The following is a 21,371-nucleotide window of genomic DNA, read 5'->3' as shown; positions in this document are numbered from 1 at the left end:
AATTAAAACTTGATCAACTCGCACAAAGTTCAACTGGACAGTGGTCATTGTCTTCTAAGCTTATCGCCCTATAGATACTCTTAAGCAACATCATGGAATACCAAGATAGTGGTCTTCAAGCCATACTCAGCTCCTTCCTTGACCAACCAAAGTAATGATAAGACTCGAAAGACGTAGATTACAAAAGAGTTCATAAAATGTATTGCATATTTAGCGCCCTCGGGGCGGCAAAATAAAAAGATTACACAAAATAAAAAGATTAGAGTGCAGGGTTCATCTACATCTCTACATAGGTGGGCATGGTCATCACACCGCAATTGTTCTTTCGTGCTGACATCAGGATATAGCCATCGTTGCCCCAGTACGTGGACCACGAGTTCTTCACCAGCCAGTAGTCCTCTCCGTTAATGCTGCCATAGCCCACGGCCAGCACAGCGTGATCTAGTCCATCCACATCGTTCTTGCACGAGGGTTCATAGTAAACGCCGTGCGAGTAGAAGCTGAATGTCCTTGGCGAGGCGTCAATTGCCACCGATAAAGGACCGTGCTTGAGCAGCGCCAGCTTGAAGGCATTCGGGTCATTGGTGGTCACGTTCACGAATCCCTTGATTGGTGCCACCAGCGTTACGTTGTTAAGGTGACAGTAGCCATCCTGTCCCAAATAAGGGCCGTACTCCTCCTCCGTGGGCACTCCGCCGGACTCCATCATCCACTGGTATACGCGGAAGTCCTCGCCACCGTCGCAGCCATTGTTGCCAAAGGCCCAGGAGCAGTCGATCAGAGCCTGTTGCGATAGCCGGACAAGATTGTTGCCGTTCTTCAGGAAGAAGGCGCCCTCCAGGTGACCAATGGTGCCGAACGACCAGCAGGATCCGCACACCGATTGATCTGAGTATCAAGTATTGTGATAAAATAAGGATTTTAGTATTTTATATTATAAAATATAATTTATAATAGACACAAACACTATGCAGAGAAATTCTAAAACCTAATTATGCCTGTTTTTCAAAAATAGCTGATAATAAATAATGATTAATACAACAAAACTATAGATTTTCAGTTTAAACATCTTATGACAAATGAAGCTGTATAAAACAAAAACAGAGAATGAAGTACATTTACAAAAAAAATTGACAAGGAGTGTTATTAAATAAATAAACGAAATATAGAAAATATAGAATCTTGAAAAAGTAAAGAAATGTAAGGTTTTTACCCACCTTTAACGGGCGTAACGGCGCCGTATAGCCTCCAATCGTACTGGTCGGGAATCTCGTCCTGGTACTTGGACACATCGTAGGGGAACGGCTTGCCGGTGTTGTATCCGCCCGACGACTTGTAACCGCGACGCGCCTTCAGCTCCTCCTCGGTCTTATCGGCCAGGTGATTCACGGCCAGCGTGTAGGTAAGCTTGGCCCGGTTCTTCGAGTGGATGTAGCGCAGATTCTGACGGAAGATGTTCTTGCGATGCTCGTGCTCCGAGTCGGTGCGATAGGAGACGCCATGCTTGTGCTTGAAGTGGTGGAAGGCCTTGTCCACATGCTCATCGGTTCCAGTTATAAACTCCTGCATGGGATTGAAGGTGGCATAGTGACCGGTGCCGGGTCCGGGGAATCCCACGCACTGCAGGCTGTCGTCGATCTCGAACACCTCGTTGGGTATATCATCGTGCTCGTAGCTGTCGTAGTCCAGGTAGTAATGGTCGTAGTGGGAGCCCAGCAGGGTGTTGTAGCCCCTCATCTCGTAGCGCACGGGAATGGGCATCCGACTGGCCGGATAGTGCGGTGACTTCTTGTACCGCACCCACAACGTATAGACGTTCTTCTTCTGGCCAATGCTCGTCTCCAGCCGGAACTTGTCGCAGGTGTAGCCCAGAAAGGTTTCGGTGGCTACCAGGCTGAAGGGTTTCGCATCGGGCAGGATACTCTGGATCTCGACGGCCTGATCGGCGGTGCCATTAACCTGCAGGCAGGTCAACTTGTTGGTCTCCGTCTGGGTGGTGATCGGTGCCAGTTTCAGCAGGGTTCCGTACTGCCCTTCGCCGGCCAGCTGGTAGGTCTTGACCATTCCGCCGTAGTAGTCGATGCGCGATCGCTTTGTATTCTTGTCATACCAGGCGTAGAAAGGCTCGGCAATCTCGGCATACGGGATGTACAGCGTGCCCTTGACTATATAATTTGCATCCCATCGCGGTGGATTCGTGGCATGCACTATATTTTTCGGCGAAAGTGGGGAGAAATAAAAATAGGTGAAAATAAGCGGGAGCTTAGAAAAAACAAACGGTAAAGGGCAGCCATCGCGGTTTAATCTCACGCCACATTTGAAATGCATATATACATACATATGTACATATGTACAGATGTGGTTAAGTTAAAAGTATTTAAAAATATATTTTTTTTAAACAATTGATTTATGCATGTGGATAAACTTTGTTTCGTTATTCTCGATACAAAATGTTTCATTTGTTAATAAAATGTTTTTGGCATACTGTCATTAAATTGAAATTTTTAAAAACGAAATACATGTACATATGTATGCATATGTGTACGTGTTTAACTAATTTTTATCCGAAGTGAAAATCTTTATAACTTTAAAGCAGTAATTAAGCAATCAATTGCCTAGCTATAATAATCAATTAATTTTCAAACACTTAACAATGTTAATATATTAACCTCCTTTGTTGTTTTTATGCACTAGTTTAAACACACACATGCAAATAGATTATTCTTTGTTTGGCTAAACACTTTTTGCAACCTAATTTTAACAACTCACCCGACAAAGCCAAGCCTGCGAGCAGGGCTAAAGCTAAAAACACTTGCATTCTTAGGAATACACTAGAAAACTGCCTGGAATACCAATCAATCCGATCCAGCTATACTTTACTAGATCTACTTCCAATCTTTTCGAAGAATAAAACTGTTCTGCCGGCTCAAGGGGCCGACTGCTATAACAACAACTTTCTATGAGTGAGGAGATAACGAGGTCGTGAGTAACATCGGTATTCATCGTCTGAAAAGCTTTTTCATTGTAAACACAGTTTATCAGTTTTATATTTATTTATTAAAATGTTTTATTTGTTTTTCATACTGGTAAGTTGTAATTTATACTTTTGAATTATTGAATATATATTTTGCATTTAAATTTAAGCTTGTTTTTAACTATCGATAGCAATTGGCCACTCGTGCTTGCCGTTAATAAAAACAAACCCATAACAGCTGATAATGAAGCCAAACACCAAAAATTTAAGTTATCTTAATTTTATTTTATTATTTAACTTAATATAATGTGCTAAAAAAACATGTTTAATAAATAAATCAAAATTAAATCATTTTATTTAATACTATTATAAACAAAAAAAAGCGAAATAAATTAGTCTTTAAAACATCTAAATTTCGTTTTATATGCGTATATGTTAAAAAAACATTGAAGCTATGATGATTTTCAGCTAAATTAAGTCATTACTGTATCCAAAGAAATTTTAAAAAAAGAACTCAACATTTAAGAAAAGAAATGTTTTTTTTAATATTCGGATTTGGTCCAAATTTAAACTGTAATTCTGAAATAATAAACCATGACTATATCTCAAAGATCTACAAAATAAATTAAAAAAACAGAAGCACAACTTTTGGAAAGTTGGAGAAACTAGTTTGCGTAGAAACTGACGGACATGGCGGATGCTCAGCATCAAAAAAAATGTATACTTTATAGGGTCGGAAATGTCTCATTCACTGCGGTGCAAACTTCTGACAAAAATTTTAATACCCTCTGCAAAGGTATAACACCTCAACGTACAACTATACAGATTCACTTAATTTTATACATTTTTTAAGCATTTGGGTTAACTTTGACGATCTTTAGACAGAAACAGTTGAAAAGGCCGTTTACCGGTATGGGTTCTAATATGATTGCTAAGGTATTTCCCATTTTTGAAGTACAACTGGCAAAAGGAACATTGGTGTGGGCTTTCTTGCCTGTGAGTAAGAAAATGTTTTGTAAGAACAGAATTTCGACTAAAAGCCTTTGGACAATGGGGACACTTTTTCGGTTGCTCGCCAGTATGCATTAAATTGTGCAATTCATAATTTTCTAAAATTGAGAAACTTTTTGAGCAATACAAGCACTTGTATTTTCGTGTTCCCTTGTTGTGAGTTAGGATGTGGATCTTCAGAGTAGACTTATGGGGATAGCGCTTAAAACAATGCGGGCATTCGAAAAGACCGCCATTATGAGTTCTTAGGTGTTGGTTAAGATTATATAGAGAAGCAAATGTTTTTGGACAATATGGACAATGGTTCGGCCGTTCCTTTGTATGAGTTTGAAGGTGTATCCTAAATTTTGATAGGTAGGTGCAGGTCTTGGGGCAGTACGAACATTTGAAGGGGTAAGAGGGGGCTCGTCTTCTGGATCTTTTAGTATTGGCTTGATAAGTGAATTGATCATCTGTAATATCTTCTTCCAAGTAACCATTATAAATGGGATCGGTCCTTACATGAATATTATCGTTAATGGATTCCTTAATTCTTTCTAAATGTTTTTCAGCTTTCCCCCTACTCAAATGTGGTTTCTCGAGGTCTTGATTATCGTAACCAGTCAATCGCTGGCTTTCAGAATCAAAACTTTGGCTCAATTCTTCGTCTATGTCCAGGAACTCCTCCTCAATGGTTTCTCCCTTCACTTGACACAATATTTTGTTCACAAACTCCTTCTCAATTGCTTGCTTCCGCACTTGGTCATCCAAATGATTGTGTTCCTCTACATAATTCGACCTCTGCCTCTTACAATGGGAAGTTTCGACTAAGTCTTTCTTCTGGAGATTGTGAAAGTCCTCACCCCTCAATGGTTCATGGTGATAATCAGGTTTTTCCCAGAAGTCCAATCCCTTAAAATGTGAACTTCTGGGCAATCCATTGTCTTCGTCCAAAAACTCCTCCTCAGTGTCTTCTTGTTTCACTATCTCGCCGCGGTCTATGGTAATATTTTCTTCCAAAATTTGTTCTGTGGTAGATGCATTCTTCACTTTGCAGAAAAGCTGGTAGCTCCTTTCATACGTTTGTTTAATCTCAAAGGAATTCTGTGCATCCTGAAGACAAGGAGGGCAAATCACTTCGGGAAGTGAATCCCCTCTCTGAACTGGAAACCCAGTACATTCAGATATCATATCCGCTATGGAAATTCCTGATGTCTGGGAAACATCGAATATATTCAACAATTGTCCATTTCTTTTCAGGCAAGCTCGGCATATTTTCTCCATTTCTCTGAAAATAGATTATGAATATATAATAAGTATATTTAAGGATTTATTAATTACATTTCTTACTGTTTTGTTGTCATTTCTCACATTTCCTATTTTATTTTACAGAAACTCGCTACGATTAGTGTGACCGCAGCAAGTGGGTTAAAAAATACCACTTTAAGGCATAGATATAATCGTTATTTATTTGTCACAGTCCCAAACTTTTAAAAACAAAGTATATTTTAAACAGAATTTATGCATTGTAGAACACCAACACACCTTGAAAATATTAATATATTTAATATACAAAAACTGGGTCTAAACGGAATCCCGTTTACTCAAAGCCTTATTATTTAAAGAGCATTATTTAGCAATTATCTTGTTTAACAAAACTCCTCACAACACAAAAATAGATTTCGGATTCAAAAAATCTTGATTAAAATAAAACGCTGGATTAAAAACTGGTTTTAGTAATGTTGTTAAATTTTAGATTTTCTTTTAAAATCTAAGGATTTTTTGGCGAACAGCTGACTTTAAAGTGGTGCCCCAGTCGCTCGGTTCTCTCTTTTCGCTCTGAATTCTGGTTAGCTATACGGATTCTCATCCCCCTTTTCGGAATTCGAACCTACGTCAAGTTCTCCCGCATTGCGACCACTCTTCTCCCAGGACCGAACGACCAGAACCGAGGACCTCGAACAGATGTCAAGCAACTACCGAAGGAGCAGCATCGTCGTGGCCGCCCACGCATCGTCCTTTACCGTTACTGCTGTGGGCTCGGTTCAGTTCCGATTAGTTCGCCATTCGCATAAGAACCAATACCAAACCGCTTGGTTTTTTTCATACCAACGCGAACTAGACAATGCAATGATGTATATCTGCTAGTGTTATAGACGTGGATTAATTCTAGCCCGAAAACGAAACCCATACAAGTGCTCGCTGCAAAGTTCGCAATTAAAATTGCATTAAAATTGCATTAAAATTTAAACGAATTGCGTGTGTGTGTCTGTGTGATGCGGAAAGTTGCGGCAGCGCCAAATTGGAAAAAGTTAAATGATTAAAGCGCCAAGTTTGGCGAATTATGTGAAAGTTTTAATTCGTAGCGAACACAATGTTCCGGTGAAATTGCCATTGGCGGAAAACGAGCTGAAAATCAAATCAAGCTTTGATTTATCGCTGATTGGTTCCTGCTTGGCTGTTTGGCAGGCCATTTGATTCCGCACACAAAAACAAGAAGTCCCAGACGAACTTGTGTGTATGTGTTCCACATAGGTACACTACAATACATAGCTGTAGGTATATATGTATTATATACGAATCTGTATAGTATTATGGGTCTAGTGGAGCATTTCCTGCCCTTGTCGCAGTTGTTACGTTTTCTCTATGCTTCTGCTCTCCAACACACACAGACACTCATCAAAAAGTCAACAAAAACAATTTAAATTATGAAAAAGCTCAAGGAGCAGGATACAAGGAGGCCTTGAATGCCACATGGGGTGAAATTTTAAATTAATATAGAACGACAATTTGATTTTAGACAAGCCCAAGATGCTAAATTTTTATTGTAAGGAAATTATTGATTGGATAATTATTTTAAAGAAGCCAGTAATTTATATGAAAATATTAATTTTTTGTTGAATAAACATGCTAAATGATTAATTTAAATCTAAAGTAAACTTATTTGGTTAAAGCATTTGTTTGGCTTTGGCTTTGATAATTTTAAACTGAGAAAACCTAACTTACCTTTAGAAAGAGAATGCTTGCAGAGCACAACTTAAGTTTTCCGGAAATAGGAATCTCTTTTCTGTGCGACACATGATAGGTACACTATCTATTTTTTGATTGTCTACATTTTTAAATTAACTTTTGTAAGTAGCTAATATTTTCTCTAAACTTAATGACCCTCCATCGGCAAAATTATATTTTCATTTAATAGTAAAAATGGTAAATACTTTTATGGATACAAATTTACCATTTTTTTAATCACTAAAATGTATGACCCTTTAAATTTTTTATAGCAATGGTTTTTTACCTTTGCGATTGAAGAGGTATACTTTACATAAATCATTAATAAACATAATATTAAATAAGTTTGACCACTAAATCTTTTAATTTAAAATTAATTTATTATTCTTAAAATTCGCTTTTAAAAATTGTTATGTTTTTTTTTTACATCTTTTATGAAAATTTCGAAAAGTTCACTTTTGGTAGCATACTTTTACGGGTCACAAAGGCCGTAACTTTGATTTTGTGCGAATCAAAATCTGTATGGCCCAGCTGACTTGAGCCCCTAGTAAAAGACAAAAGCCAAACACAAACACACACACGGATGTGTGTATATGTAACCGAAAAATTGTAAAACTTTTATTACCTTAGAGCAGGACACACTCCAAGGGGAAAACGAAAAGTGCTGAAATATATTGCACAAATGCACGTGCATGTGAGCCCGAGCCGCTCTCTCTGTGTTTGTGTGTGTGTCTGCGAGTGTTATTTGTATGCGTCTACGGGTCCTTTTTTAGCTGTGTGTAACCTACATTTTAAACGGCAACGGCGACACATAAGAAGCCAAAAGCCGTGGCCGAAAGCAAGTGGGCGGGCAATAAGGGGTGGAGGGACGAATTTCGGCATATGTAAATTTTGCTTTTATCAGTGCCTAAAAGTAGGAGCCCACACACACGCACACAAGTGCAGTTTTCTCAAAGTCCTTATGTACCGCTATTCTCTGGGGGCAGGCGCTCTTTCTCTTTCGCTCTAGCTCTCTCTCTATTGAGAAAGACTCTCTCTGAGAGCGTCGAGTTACGACGATGCAGAATGCAGGATGATGTTTGCGTTCGTCGCTTCCGTTACCGTTACTGTAACACTGCCCGTCTCCCTCTTACATCCCCGCAAATCCCTGCACCCATACAAGCGCGGCAGGACGTGCGTTCATTCACATCGCTGTGCAAGTGTGCACTCTTCAAAAGGATATTTCTGTTTAAAAAAACTTTAGTGGTCACCGAATTCTTAATCTAAAAAGGGAATATAGTTTTGTGTAATGTAAAAAAGTAATCAAAATTTAATGCTCACATCAAGAAGATAATTAAAATAATACATTTTTATACCCTTGCAGAGGGTATTATAATTTCAGTCAGAAGTTTGCAACGCAGTGAAGGAGACGTTTCCGACCCTATAAAGTATATATATTCTTGATCAGCATCACTAGTAGAGTCGATCTAGCCATGTCCGTCTGTCCGTCTGTCCGTCCGTTTATATGCAAACTAGTCTCTCAGTTTTAAAGCTATCTGCATGAAACTTTCCCAAAAGTTGTCTTTCTATTGCAGGTAGTATATAAGTCGGAACGAGCCGGATCGGACGACTATAGCATATAGCTCCCATAGGAACAATCGGAAAAATAAATGAAAAAAAATTATAACTTTTCTGTTTTTTATTTTTTTGTTTAGTTCTTCGACATATAGCAATGGTTAAATATTTCAGAATTATGGTTTAAATTTTATCAAAATCGGACGTCTATATCATATAGCTCTCATAGGAACAATCGGAAAAATAAATGAAAAAAATTATAACTTTTCTGTTTTTTAATTTTTTGTTTAGTTCTTCGACATATAGCAATGGTTAAATATTTCAGAATTATGGTTTAAATTTTATCAAAATCGGACGTCTATATCATATAGCTCCCTTAGAAATAATAAAAATATATAAAATAACTATCAAATAATTGAGCTGCAAATCATCATAGCTTCAATGTTTTTAAACATATACGAAAGTAAATCATAATTTTAATGTTTTCAAAAATGTTTAATTCTTGCAATAGCTGCAAGGGTATATGAACTTCGGCTTGCCGAAGTTTGCTTTCTTTCTTGTTTTTAATGATACCAACAATATATTTACTTAGTAAAAAGCACTGTATGTATTGCTTCGAAGGTCCTTACATTTCTACAACTAGTTTTAAGATAAAGTAAAGTATTGATGCCTAATTTAAAAACAAAAAAAAGGCATTATAATTTTATTAAAATAAACTTGTGGCGAAAGGATACTTAGCCAAGTAAATTTACAGAGTGCAATCAAAATTCTAAACTGAACTTTTTTTTTAAGTGTATGGTATGTCCACTAAGCACCTGTCTATTTTTTTCGTCCTCGCCTCGTAATCCTCGTCGCTTCTTATTGGACTTGCATTTCCGCTATTCTGGTTTTTCCCTCAGCCGGTGTAAATTTATATGCAAAGTGCTGGGCGGAATGGCATTATGCACATTTTAATGGTTCGCCGAGACATAAAAATATATCGCTCTTTGCCAGTTACTCGCTCACTTATTTCCAAGTCCATTCCCATTCTACCACAAAAACACAGGGCTTTTAAACGTGTCCATAATTACATAAACATTTTGCCTACCGTCAGGTTAGAAATATGCACGTATTTTTGTTTGCCAACTAAATGCCTTGTTAGAGAAAATTTCTTGGAAGTGCGGAAACTTTTAGTTTCCCTGCCTTCTGCCGCTCCGTAGGAATGGAAAATAAATTGCCCTCAAGGAAATGCAAATTGTTTTTCAAATTATACATCCACAAGCAGGAAGTTTATGTCTTTGTTGGGCGTTTAAGATTGTTATCAAAAAGTGAGCAACGGCAAATTTTAAAATAGTTTGATGGATGTTCTAAAAATTGCTGTAGACTTCAATTAAGTTACTTTGTTAATTGAAAATTTGACGAAGATAAGATAACAAAAATAAGTTTGTTTTTATTTATATTGGCTTACATTTATTATGAGCTTAGCTAAAGCCCAAAACAAAAACAATAAATAGTTTAATGCAGAAATAATCATAAAATGATAAATGTAATATCATAGAAATTTAGTTTAAATCAAAGCAGTTGCCCAACGAAGAAAAAATTGCTCATACGTCATGTTTGCTAAGTCAAATTTCAAATATGCATCTATGCTGGTTATTATTTATTCGTTAAGGGCAAAACAAACAGGAGAATGTTTATTAATTAAAACGTATTATAAAAACGTTTTTAATGGCTCTCGTTTGAAATCCAACACAGATGTCTAAATCATTTAACACAAGGACTTGCCCCTTGAAACTTCCATTGCAAAACATGTAAATGTCAAAAGCAGAAGCTCGAATCTGACGATCCGCTTCTGCTTCTGCTTCTGCTTCTGCTACTCAAAACGTGCCCATCAACGTCAGCAGCCACACCTTCAATCTGCATACATCTGGCACTTGCCATCATCATCATCGTAAGTGCTAACAAGACCAACACAACCCACCGACGCCGACACCGACACCGACCGCCATCATCCTGGCCGCTATCTTAGCCAGAGCCAAACACATATTCCATTATTATTCCCGCCGTTGCGTCCCACTTCATATCCCACTTCTGGCTATTTTTATGCCATTTCTGCATTGTTCATTGTTTAGCGCACATTATCGCATTTTCCTCTTAAGGCATCAGCCACAGATATTACAGCAGCCATATCCTCCGTCGCCTCCCCTCTCAGATTCCCTGTCAGTCCATCGTCTGCAATTGTAAATGGTGTTAGCAGGGTATATCATGGCCACCGCGGGAATATACGCTTTAAATCCCTCTTAAAATATTAGGGATTATGACAATAACCGAAATGTGTTGCGAAAAAAACATAAAAACGATTTATTCCATATAAGCCGTAATGAAAAATAGTTATAGTTTTTCAATATTTGTTAATATATCATACTAAGTTGTTATTGTGGTACTACAAAAAATAAAATTAACAATATGTCGTATTCAGAACGAAAACAAAAAATTCTGTTGAATTTTAAAGAGTCTATCGTATTGTTCAAAATAGGTAAAAGGTTTTATTTAGGGTATCTAGTAAGAATATATGTTTAAGCATACCTTTGAACTTATCGACATAACTTTCTCCCACATCCTGGTTAGATTCCAATTTCTCTATGGATGAACTACGATTCCCTACGAACCCAGTAGCCCGGCATACCCACTTGATCTGGGATGGGTTTGCTAGGGGGAAACTAAAACGATGGTTCAGATTGTTGCCACACTTGGCTCACTAAGCTGCCGCAGCGGGTGCCGTACAAGGATACGTGAGTGGGCGTATGGGGGTATAGAGCTGCAGGATACTATCTCTCTCCCGGGTATACAAACACTTGGATGCGGAGTGGCTTTTATGTGCGTCGCAGTGCACTGGATACACGGGATTTCTGCTGGCAATGCCACTGCCAGAATGTCGGGGCTTTGAAATCGAAAACAAAGGACCTATTGTAGCGGCCGATGATGCTGTCTGCTCCTCCCTTTTTGTTATCCTTTCACCATTAAACAATTGTCGCCTGTGCGCATCAGTAATTAAGTGTCCCTGTGCATTTCTTTGTACATGTATTGGGTCATAATTACTATTTATAGATGCTATTGGCTTTCGTTTATGTAGAAACACATTGGGCCAAGCCCATTAAAATGTAAATGTGAACCAACAAAAATATTCTGAAAGAAGGCAGGCTTTTTAATTTAGAAATATTTGAATTGTTGCCGACCCTCTTCATGTGGCTTCTAAAACATTTGTTTTTGGCTTATAAACTAAAGTATAGTTTGAAAATATTACCTTTGAGCTTACAATTTGGGCTTGGTATTGGTATTTTTGTAGGTTGAGTACTCTAAAGTTCCAAACTTTTCCACAACAATTTTTGTTATTTTTGACAAATAAATGCTTATGTTTATTTATCAGAAGGTAGTTTCAAATGTATAGTACATTGATTAGTGTGAAATAAAACTAATAAAGTCAAAAATGAAGTTTGCTTTGACTTGAGTTAATATTTTTATGTTATTCTTTTTGTAGTGCATCGATTTATAATCAAAAAGTTATAGGTTTGTTTTGGGTTACCTGGCTCACAAACAATTGTGAAAGTTGTTTTAAATCGTATAATCCATTACATTTAGTTGGTGGGAACTTTTTAGTTTTTATTACACTTTACTTGCTGTTTTAAACATATATTTTTTAATTTTTCTAAATGTTTATAAAGGTCTTAGCCTGTGCGCTTGCTTTTGTTGGCAACAGCGTTGGTCTTCTTCCTGGCGGCCACAGGTGTCTGCTTCTTATTGGCCACTGGTGTTCGCCTTTTGGCGGGCGTGGCAGCGGCTACTTGGCGTTTTGGGGCAGCAGTGGTTTGTCGTCGTGGGGCTACGGTGGTTTGCCTGCGTCGTCTGTTCCTGCGAGCAGCGGGTTTCTTTGCACTATTTCCGTTGGAGACATTTGGTTTTTTTGTTGTTTTCGCTTTACTGGAGGTGTTAGCAGAGGAACTGACTTCGGCACTAGTCCCGGAACTGTCTTCGGCATTACTTCCGGAACTACTTCCGGCACCGTCCCCATCACTGCCCGAAGTAGCTGAAATGCCACTTCCTGAGCTGTCTGTTAAATCCTCATCGCTTTCTACCTTTAACTCATCGCTTTTATCTTCTAAATCAGCGCTTTCTTCTCCTTCCTCAGCCAGGGAGTCATCATCGTCATCGTCATAGTCATAGTCATAGTCATAATCTTCCACAGAATCATCTTCAGTACCCGCTACGTAGGCAACCAATATGGCCAGCCCTAAAACCAGCAACAGCCTCATTTTAATTTGAGCCAGCGAACAGATAGGTAAACGTTACACTTCTAAACTTAAAAGTCTTCAAAGCTGGGTATTTATTAATTTCACTTGTCAGAAAAACTATTAAGAAAATATATAAAGCGTTTTTACATTTGGTATTTGTGTACAATGTACATATTTGCTTTTCAAGACATGTTTTTCAATTTTGTTGGCTTAGAACACCTGTGTATGCTATCTTTTTGTACACAATATTCGTCTTGCCAATAGTTGGATTTAAAAAAATTAAATAACGCATTAAAAAAGGGTTAAACAGTAAAATATCCAAAAGAAGTGAAGGTGAAGGCGCACATTTTATATAATTCATTGACTCCAATTGATTAATAAAACAGCAAAATGTTGCAACTTTCAAATGACTAGTAATTCGCAGGCTATACAAGAAAGGTAGTTCCCATTGTGTTTCCATTTTAGATATTGGATTTAGTTAAACTCTTTTTTGCTATTCAACAAAAGAGTGTGTGAAACAAAAAAATCAGAATAAAAAACATTTGACAAACAAATGTATATTTAAATTTTAAAACACCAAAAAATTAAAAAAACAACATTTAAATCTATTCTATCTTGGCAACACTTTTGGATTATTATCTATGATTTCTAGAATGTATTTTGTGTTTCAGTCTGTTTAAAAAGTTTTCTGAGAATCCCCTGATAAGTCTTTTTTATCTTATTTATAAACATACATTTCATTTCCATTAATAACTTAGTGGTTGCCATTATGAATTTATAAAACTAAACCTAATCAATTGTGAATTAAAATGTATGAACTTCGAATGACTGAAATTTATTGTTTTTTATTTTATTTCTTAAGGTCTTTTAAATAAACCAATAAATTTGTTATAATTTTGCAATATGTTTGATTAAGCTGGAATTATCCAGAGCGCCTGCGTTTGTTGGCCACAGCATTTGTTCGTTTTTTAGCGGCAACAGGTGCTTGCTTCTTAGCCGTCTGTCTTTGGGTTTTCTTGGCAGCGGCGGCATTACGACGTTTAGGAGTTGTATTCTTCTTGTTGCTCCTCTTATTTTTACGGGCTCCGTTTTTTTTGGCATTATTTTTTTTTACTTTCGGAGCAGGAGCAATTTCTTGATCATCGGAGGAGTCATCACCGCCATCTGAGTTTCCTTCGCCATCGCTTCCAAGATCGTTATCACCATTGACGACAGTATCGTCTTCATAGTTATCATCTAAATTGTCCACAGAGTTATCATCTCCATTGTCATCTTCATCTCCGACGAAACCGTAATAGTCATCATCCTCTGCATCGGGACTTTGGGCCACTGCCACATGGGCGATGAATACGGCCAATGTCAACACCAGTAGAAGTTTCATTTTCGCAATCGGAAGATTTTATGATCTAAGCGATTAAAGCTAAAGCCATTCCTTTTTATACCCCTAGAAATCGTATTTCGCCTAAACAAAGAGTAAATATAGCTTGTTCGAAATAAAAGGAATAAAAAGACAATGATTTCGTTAGTTTGCTTTTGAGCCAGCTGTGTGTGACTTTTCTTGATTATCATTTTGTTTTAGAGCTTACGGATGACATTATTAACCAACCACTTGTTTACCAATTAATACAATTTAAATTTTTATATCTTTGGCTAACAGATTTTTAAATATTTTTTTTGCTTATTCTGAGTCGCATTTAATACTAAAATAACTCAAGTACAATTTTATTGAAACCGCATAAAAAACTCGAGCATTGGTCCTTGGGTATTTTTTATTGCTTGTATAACATAATGCGCTCAGTTCTTATTCACTTATAATACTCAAACAACTTAAGCTTGAGAACACTTTCAAACAAATCGCATAAATAAACTCGCGCGTTGGTCCTTGTTCATTTCTACGGTTTGTGAAACGCAAACATTTTTAAACGGTTAATATAGGTGATTATTTGATGCGAAGGCACGCACTGTTCAAATTATTTATGGTTATTTTGTAAAAGCCGCACAAATTTATATGTTTGACCTTTTTCCGTGCAATTTCAGCTTGGGATAACGAGCCAGGGCAGGCAGAAGAAGACGACCAACCCAGATTCGCAAAGTTCGTGCCATAAATCTGCAGTTTGCATGGAATTAATGCCCAACTTAAAGGGAGGGGCGGTATATGCAACACACATTACTGGGTCACTCGAAGATGATGACGCTGCTGACCGAAGGCGGAACAACAAGAACCGGAGCAGGAGCCACTCGTGTTGGGGTTAAATTATATAAAATTATCATGCAGCGCAGGCAGTTTGCTAGTTGGCCACTCGAAAGCGGCAGGCGGGCCTTGGCTAAACATCATCAGCGACCGGCGACGTATACGTAATGTGCGCCATGACGTATACGTAATGTGCACCAGGGTTTTGGTCAATTTGTCCATGGAAACACAAAACCACTAAGCCAAACGGAAACAAAAACGAAAATAAAAACAAAAGCGAAAACAGAAACTCGATCCAAACTAAACACACACAAAACTGTTAACGACATCAACGAAACTTCTCGGCCAAATGGCGAAAGTTGTTAAACAATTGCGAATGTGTTGAGAAGACAAGAAGACCGTGTGCGCCGTTCCGAAAATGACAAAATGGCGAAGTTAACGTTGCCTTGTCTTCTGCGGCGACTGCAGCTGGTGGCGCTGCAACTGCAACTGCCACTGCAGCCACAACAACAGGAACCGGAGCAACATCATCAGCAACAGCAACAGCAGCAGCAACAACATCCACACGGCTGCCACTTAATGGCCATGCAGCTGGGCCAGGCCATGCTCCTCTACGGCTGCCTCCTGCTGCTCCACGCCTCCGTGTCCGCCTCTGTCCTGGCCTCGTCCTCCGACTCGACCGCCATCCCGGTCCTGGTGAATCTGAATCTCTCCTCCGCCGTGCACGCCTCGGAGGGATCGGAACCTCTGCCGCGGCATGAGCAACTCGAGAAGCGCACGCGGAAACGCGATGCTGCCAATGTGCCTGAAGATGACGAATATGGCAGTTATCCGGACGACGTCGACGATTTGGAGGCCTTGCTTAATAATAAGTCAGGTAAGTGCTGAGCTCGATGGCAGGGTATATTTAATAATGATTATAGTAAAACAAATAGTTTTACATTAAATTGAATGCCCATTCAGCTGAGCCAAAACAGGAATATAAATTGGTATGTCATTTGGCATATAGAAAAATGATTTGGTTTAAGTGAATCCCTTTATAGCCAAAGCAATAGGTTAATTTAAATAAGCTTCTTTACTAAGGTTTCAGAAAAGCCGAATTAATTATTTCACTGCATTCATTATTAACGCACCATTATTAATCAGCTTCATTAATGAGGTTTCAAAAAAACCAAATTAATTATTTCACAGGGCTATCTTTTTGAAAAGCATTAAGTTCACATTGTAATAAAAGACTACCTTAAAATTAAAAATAAAACCTTTAATTTTAACCATCAATTGCATTGTTGTTTGTAATATTCGAACTAAAAGCATCTTAAAACATATTCATATATTATTTATATTATATATATTTATATATATATACCTATAGATAGATGACAATAATTTGATAATTTTAAACTGTGTTTTAATTGTTTGTGGAAAATACTTAAAATATATTTTAATTCTTCATCAAAAAAAATTTTTACATATGTTCTAAAAATACTCTCTTCTTAAAAATTTAATTACAAACATTTTCAAATATTACTATAAATGTACTGTTATTTATTTTAATAAAATGAACTTCAATGATTTAAATTAAATCCGGACAATCTGTAAACATCACTCGGTAAACAAAAAGAATTTGCTCATATTTATTGCCATTTAGTTGCATTTAAGCAAAAGTTTCAGTCAAAGTAAATACCATTTATTCCATTTACTTCATAAATTCGAGTATTTGTTGAATAAAACTTATCTCTGCACTCCTTTTGTATAATCCCATTTTGTAAATGAATATTTGTGGCTGCAGTGGCAAACACAAATAAATGAAAATAGTGTTGATAATGCACTTGGCCGGTGGCTGCGTTTCGCTAGTTTGCATTGACCTTTGGTCAGTGCGGAGTCCCAAACCCATGAGCCCATGCCCCAGAGACCATGAGACCATAAATTGCACAACACATCCCCTCGCCACGCTGCACCTTCGTTGTTGTTTAACTTTTATTTTTGGCACGCCCTGTCTCCATCCACCTGGCACTGCATCTGCCGCAACAGCTGCAGGATTCGCCTCTTGACTGGAGGTCCATGCAACATGATTCACCGACTCATCCATTTTATTTTGGCCATGATGCGGGAATTACAAAATACCACAGCAAGAGATGGTGGCATTGGATGTTACGCCCTTGGTTGTGCGAACAGATCACTATGGGATTTTAATGGAATTGAATTGAATATTCTGTTTAAAATTAAAAAGAAATTTCCTAATGATGATGCAAGGACATAAAGCTTTTTGTGATATTCTTGGAAATTCGCATTTCTCTAGCAGTTTTTAAACACCACATTATGGTAGATAGTTTTGAATTTAAAATATTTTTTTTTATGGAAGTTATGTTGCAATTTTGCTAAGAAATATTTGATATAATAGCTAATATAGTTTGGGCAATAATAATGTAAAACACACATATACCAGATTAATTAAGTCATTCCTAAAAGGAATTTGGAAAGTTTATCTACTATTTAAACATAAGTAAGTTTATAGTAGCAAATACGCTGTTATATAAATCCACAAAAAATATACATATTTACCATTATATTTAAAAACACTTAATAGGATGGGTACTCTATCTCTGTCATTGTTAATTGAATTATCTGTTTGCCGGGCTCAAAAAATATTACATTTTGTACACTTTTATTGCCTTACATTGATTTAATTTGCATTTTGAGAGGCCTAATTGTTGATGCAAATTGGCTTTGCGCATTGCAGCTAAGGGGAAATACATAGGAGCGCCTTGCAACGAGCTGAAGTGTGACGTCAAGCTGCTGCACGTGTCCTGCGACAAGGAGTCACAGACCTGCAGCTGCGAGCGCAATTATCCTGTGCAGCTGGGACTGATTAAGGGCTGCGCCAAGCGTAAGTAGTTGCAATGCCACAATACTTTTTGCCCTCAACATTTACACAATCCTTCCGTTCGTAGCTAAAAAACTGGGCGACCAGTGTTTCTACGACGAGACTTGCATCTACAACGACGAGAACTCCCTTTGTGTTCAGGTGCGGCACAATGCGATGTGCCAGTGTGCCAGCGGATTTCATTCCGTGAGCTATGTGAAGCCAACGCGTCGCATCTTTTGCACTCCAGGTACTAATCCAGAAAGCTAAACGTGAATCTCTTTCAAACGAGAGCCATTAAATATTAATTCGCATGAAAAAGATTTCTATGGCACACACTCAGGAAAACAAAATCCTTGATTTTATTTAAAAATCCTTAATTTAAGGTATACAAAATGGAGATAGCTGTATAGATTTAGGGAAACATGACCTAAGAAATGACTTAAGGCCATGTAAAAGGCCATATGTTTAATGCAATGTTTAGGATTTTTTTTCTAAAATCAAGGAATTTTGTTTTCTAAGTAAACCGAAAGGATTCTGATGGCCCTAAAAATTAATTGCATATTTTTAAGCGCCCTTGATAATTCTAAAAAAAAGTTATGTTCTTGGTAGAGAGATGTCTGTAAGTTAAATTTAATATCTATTGGAACTAAGTAATAGTTGACCGAAAAGGGTAAATGCTGAAAACATTTTAAGCAAAAAGACATACAACATTTCTTTGGAAATCCCAATTGCTTCCAAACAGTTTCTTCTTATTTAGTTAATATTGTGGTATTTCTTCAGAATGTTATATATATTTTGAGCAAAGACCTCTATCCTACATGAAAGTCAGATAAAAAAGTGAACAATCTAGGACCTAATATGACAATCTTTTTGTAGATCTCAGCGAACTGAGTTCGGATTTGCCCACTTTGCTGGGCGTCTCCACGGGCATCGCAGTCCTGGCCGGTCTCATCTGCATGGTGCTGCATCTGTTCAGCAAGACGAAGTATCCGCGGCATCGAAACTACGGAGACGCCAGCATTCCGCCGCCCATTCTATACTCCAGCGACACAGGTGAGTGGTTGGACAACTCCGTTTTTGTTTGAAAATTGTTTAGATGGGAATGTAGTATACGTAATATTTATTAGTGACTAACACATTAGAAATATAACATATATATATTTCCTAGTATGTTTATTTTAAATTTCATTTAAATTATTAGTTTCATAAACTTTGTTTCCTATTGTAATAACCCTTATTTCAGTCACAGTTTAAAGCCAAGAACTACTACAAACTATTCCACTTAGTATCAACATTTTAACATTTTAATACCACTTTTACTGTTTTCTAAACAAATAGCTTTAGGTTTCGTACACTGGTAGTAAATCCAAAAATTTCGCTTTGATTTTCAACTATTGCCGTGTTTTAGTTTTTTAAATATGAAAATATTTAAATTTAAAAAAATTGTTCACGTGACTATTTTAAAACCTGATAATTTAATTCAAATGTAAATCATTTTATTTACCATACTATTTTAAGTCTAATATTTTTCCGGCTTTATTTATTTAACAAATTGATCGACTGACTTGATTTCAGGGATACCGCTCACTGTTCACTCGGCGCGTCCGTCGTCGCGTTCCAGTATCCGGTCGACGGGATCGATTGGCTCCTTTGGCAACCGACGCGCCTCGGCCGGCGGAACTGCTGCCGGCGGAGGCGTGGCTGGCGGCGGTGGCGGAGGCGGAGGAGGAGGAGGAGGAGGAGGAGGAGGAGGCGCGGCGTCGGGAAGCGGCGGCTCGAAGGGCATCCTGGTGTCGACGTCTCGAACAGGTGCGGCTAGATCGGCCGCCATATTGCTCATATCGTGTCACATAGCGGCGGTGTCCAAACAGAATTCGCGGGCCTCGTCGCGGCACACATCCGGAGCGGGCTGCAGCCAGCATTCGCGAGATGACCTTGATGAAGGCGGTGGAGGCGGTGGAGGTGGTGGTAGTGGGAGTGGTTGCCGCAGCTGCGAGAGCACCATTTCGATGAACCGCCAACTGCAGAAGCAACTGAACCACCAGCGGCATCTGCTCAGCTTCGAGCTGTCGCCGGCGAGGTCGCGGAATCAGGATAGATTTAGGACTTTGTTGGGCATGAATGGCATTGACAATTTTGGGGGCAAGGAGGAGCATGAGCAGGAGGAGGATTACGATGAGTGCGGTCCGCATAGCATAGATCCCAGCACAACAGTCCCTCATGCACATGCCCATGCCCATGACCATGCCTACGACAGCGATCCGGTTAATCTTGATCCTGGTGGTGGTGGTGGTGGTGGTGGTGGTGGTGGCTTCGGCTACGGCTACGGTTACGGTGTGATTGGTGGTTACGGCGATGCCGACACCAATGGCGGCGACTCCAGCGGCGGATTCGCCACTGGCGCCGAGCTGCATCACCTGCAAATTGGCGCACTGCCCACGCCGGCGAGTGAAACGCCCCGATTTGCGGTAAATCAACTCAAACATCAGTCATCCCAGCATTCATTGTTCGATCGTGTGGTCTGCTCATCTCCATCTCCATCCGCATTCCGTATCGCCATGTCCATGTCCATGTCCCACCAAAACAGTGCCACATCAAAACAGAAACAATGTCATCTATGTGCTATTCGTATCTGTTCCATCGTTTTGCATCCCATTCCGTTTAGAGATACTTCAAAGTCTGTGCTAGCCCCTAGTTTATATTGTACTTCTCAAGATCTTGTCATCGCAGTCATTTAACTTTAATTTTATTTTAAAGGAATTCATTTACTTGCTCATTAGCTAGAAGGCTAAATTATAATTCATCTCTTTTTTTTAACCATCTGTTTTTCTGTGTTCAAACTTTCCATAAATATCTAAACTCATTTGAAAATTTTTAAACTTTTTCTGCTACACCCAACAAAAGTTGTCCTAGAAACTAAACTAAAGTTGCTTAATATTAATGACGAGATTTAAATTTATTCCACGAAATACAAATAATGCTTTAAACTCTATTTAGTATTGAATTAATACTAATTCTTTAATACTGTCTTATTTATTTATTTTTTTGTTTAAGACACACTTATTGAAACTAAGCTTTCAGTTTTTTTTTGGGTGTAGTAGGTAAGCGAAAAGTTAATGCAAATGAAAAACATAATGATGTTCTTGCAGTTCAAATGCAAGAAAAACCAATAAAGTCAAATCGTAAAATAAGAAATTATTTATCAAATTAAAACTGAATCAAATAACATTGTTTAAGAGAGTTCTATTATAACGCAGATTGGTTTCCGAATTCCGTCATTCACTTAGGTACTATCGAATTCCTTTCTCGCTTAATTAACAGACATTGTATTAAAATCATGTCTCATGCCATAATTAAAAGTCACAAATTGGGTTATTCATGCAATCACGTATCGTTAATTCAGCTCAGTTTATTTACAGTTGGAAATTTAATTTGTGTACATTGGCGTTGGTTATCCCCTTTCCCCTTGCTTGTCTAATTAGTGTTTAAATTGACAACACTGTCTAGTTAAAAACGAAA

At 38.1% G+C, this 21,371-nt stretch overlaps 5 protein-coding genes across 13 annotated transcripts in view; 1 reads left to right on the top strand and 4 right to left on the bottom strand.

Annotated features, from left to right (window-relative positions):
- Positions 1 to 178: 178 nt before the first annotated feature.
- LOC128257631 (digestive cysteine proteinase 1) lies at positions 179 to 2,955 on the bottom strand. The gene is made up of 3 exons (XM_052988720.1): positions 2,770 to 2,955; positions 1,218 to 2,207; positions 179 to 888 (listed from the first exon to the last, which is right to left on the bottom strand). Exons 1-3 carry the CDS (start codon positions 2,816 to 2,818, stop codon positions 278 to 280), a joined length of 1,650 nt encoding a protein of 549 aa, XP_052844680.1. The 5' UTR covers positions 2,819 to 2,955; the 3' UTR covers positions 179 to 277.
- An 89-nt stretch (positions 2,956 to 3,044) lies between these two features.
- LOC128257632 (zinc finger protein 181-like) lies at positions 3,045 to 5,380 on the bottom strand. 3 transcript variants are annotated; one of them, XM_052988723.1, is made up of 3 exons: positions 5,315 to 5,380; positions 3,818 to 5,252; positions 3,045 to 3,181 (listed from the first exon to the last, which is right to left on the bottom strand). In XM_052988723.1, exons 1-2 carry the CDS (start codon positions 5,326 to 5,328, stop codon positions 3,836 to 3,838), a joined length of 1,431 nt encoding a protein of 476 aa, XP_052844683.1. In that variant the 5' UTR covers positions 5,329 to 5,380; the 3' UTR covers positions 3,045 to 3,181; positions 3,818 to 3,835. The 3 variants fall into 3 exon arrangements, with proteins under 3 accessions (XP_052844683.1, XP_052844682.1, XP_052844684.1); XM_052988722.1 differs by lacking the exon at positions 3,045 to 3,181 and having other exon boundaries at positions 3,396 to 5,252; XM_052988724.1 differs by lacking the exon at positions 3,045 to 3,181 and having other exon boundaries at positions 3,396 to 5,252; positions 5,306 to 5,349.
- Positions 5,381 to 5,943: 563 nt separating this feature from the next.
- The window catches only part of LOC128257630 (uncharacterized), a 24,790-nt gene continuing 9,362 nt past the window's right edge, over positions 5,944 to 21,371 (top strand). For 2 of the 7 annotated variants that reach the window (XM_052988719.1, XM_052988718.1), the window contains exons 1-6: positions 5,944 to 6,519; positions 14,833 to 15,863; positions 17,727 to 17,873; positions 17,938 to 18,099; positions 18,729 to 18,905; positions 19,428 to 19,661. In XM_052988719.1, coding sequence (XP_052844679.1) covers positions 15,413 to 15,863; positions 17,727 to 17,873; positions 17,938 to 18,099; positions 18,729 to 18,905; positions 19,428 to 19,661 — 1,171 coding nt within the window. In that variant the 5' untranslated portion in view covers positions 5,944 to 6,519; positions 14,833 to 15,412. Of the gene's footprint in view, positions 6,524 to 6,662; positions 6,724 to 14,711; positions 14,731 to 14,832; positions 15,864 to 17,726; positions 17,874 to 17,937; positions 18,100 to 18,728; positions 18,906 to 19,427; positions 20,321 to 21,371 lie in introns of those variants that run through there. The other 5 variants (XM_052988715.1, XM_052988713.1, XM_052988714.1 and 2 more) reach the window with 5 other exon arrangements.
- Positions 12,232 to 12,816, bottom strand: LOC128257166 (bifunctional lysine-specific demethylase and histidyl-hydroxylase NO66). The gene has a single exon (XM_052988035.1). The coding sequence runs from the start codon at positions 12,814 to 12,816 to the stop codon at positions 12,232 to 12,234; it is 585 nt and encodes a 194-aa protein (XP_052843995.1).
- Positions 13,651 to 14,197, bottom strand: LOC128257636 (uncharacterized). The gene has a single exon (XM_052988728.1). It carries the CDS (start codon positions 14,174 to 14,176, stop codon positions 13,718 to 13,720), a length of 459 nt encoding a protein of 152 aa, XP_052844688.1. The 5' UTR covers positions 14,177 to 14,197; the 3' UTR covers positions 13,651 to 13,717.

Source organism: Drosophila gunungcola (genome assembly GCF_025200985.1).
Source record: "Drosophila gunungcola strain Sukarami chromosome 3L unlocalized genomic scaffold, Dgunungcola_SK_2 000002F, whole genome shotgun sequence".
In the NCBI taxonomy this organism is placed as follows: domain Eukaryota; kingdom Metazoa; phylum Arthropoda; class Insecta; order Diptera; family Drosophilidae; genus Drosophila; species Drosophila gunungcola.
Note: the sequence above shows the minus strand (reverse complement) of the source record. Positions and strands in the feature narration are given on the sequence as shown.

What these genes read in the sequence shown, in the direction of transcription:
- LOC128257631 (XM_052988720.1), bottom strand. Translation starts at nt 2,818, where the DNA reads ATGCAAGTGTTTTTAGCTTTAGCCCTGCTCGCAGGCTTGGCTTTGTCG. An exon ending in CGCAGGCTTGGCTTTGTCGG is followed by an intron (nt 2,208 to 2,769) that starts GTGAGTTGTTAA and finishes CGAAAAATATAG; the next exon opens with TGCATGCCACGAATCCACCG. An exon ending in CGCCGTTACGCCCGTTAAAG is followed by an intron (nt 889 to 1,217) that starts GTGGGTAAAAAC and finishes CTTGATACTCAG; the next exon opens with ATCAATCGGTGTGCGGATCC.
- LOC128257166 (XM_052988035.1), bottom strand. Translation starts at nt 12,816, where the DNA reads ATGAGGCTGTTGCTGGTTTTAGGGCTGGCCATATTGGTTGCCTACGTA.
- LOC128257636 (XM_052988728.1), bottom strand. Translation starts at nt 14,176, where the DNA reads ATGAAACTTCTACTGGTGTTGACATTGGCCGTATTCATCGCCCATGTG.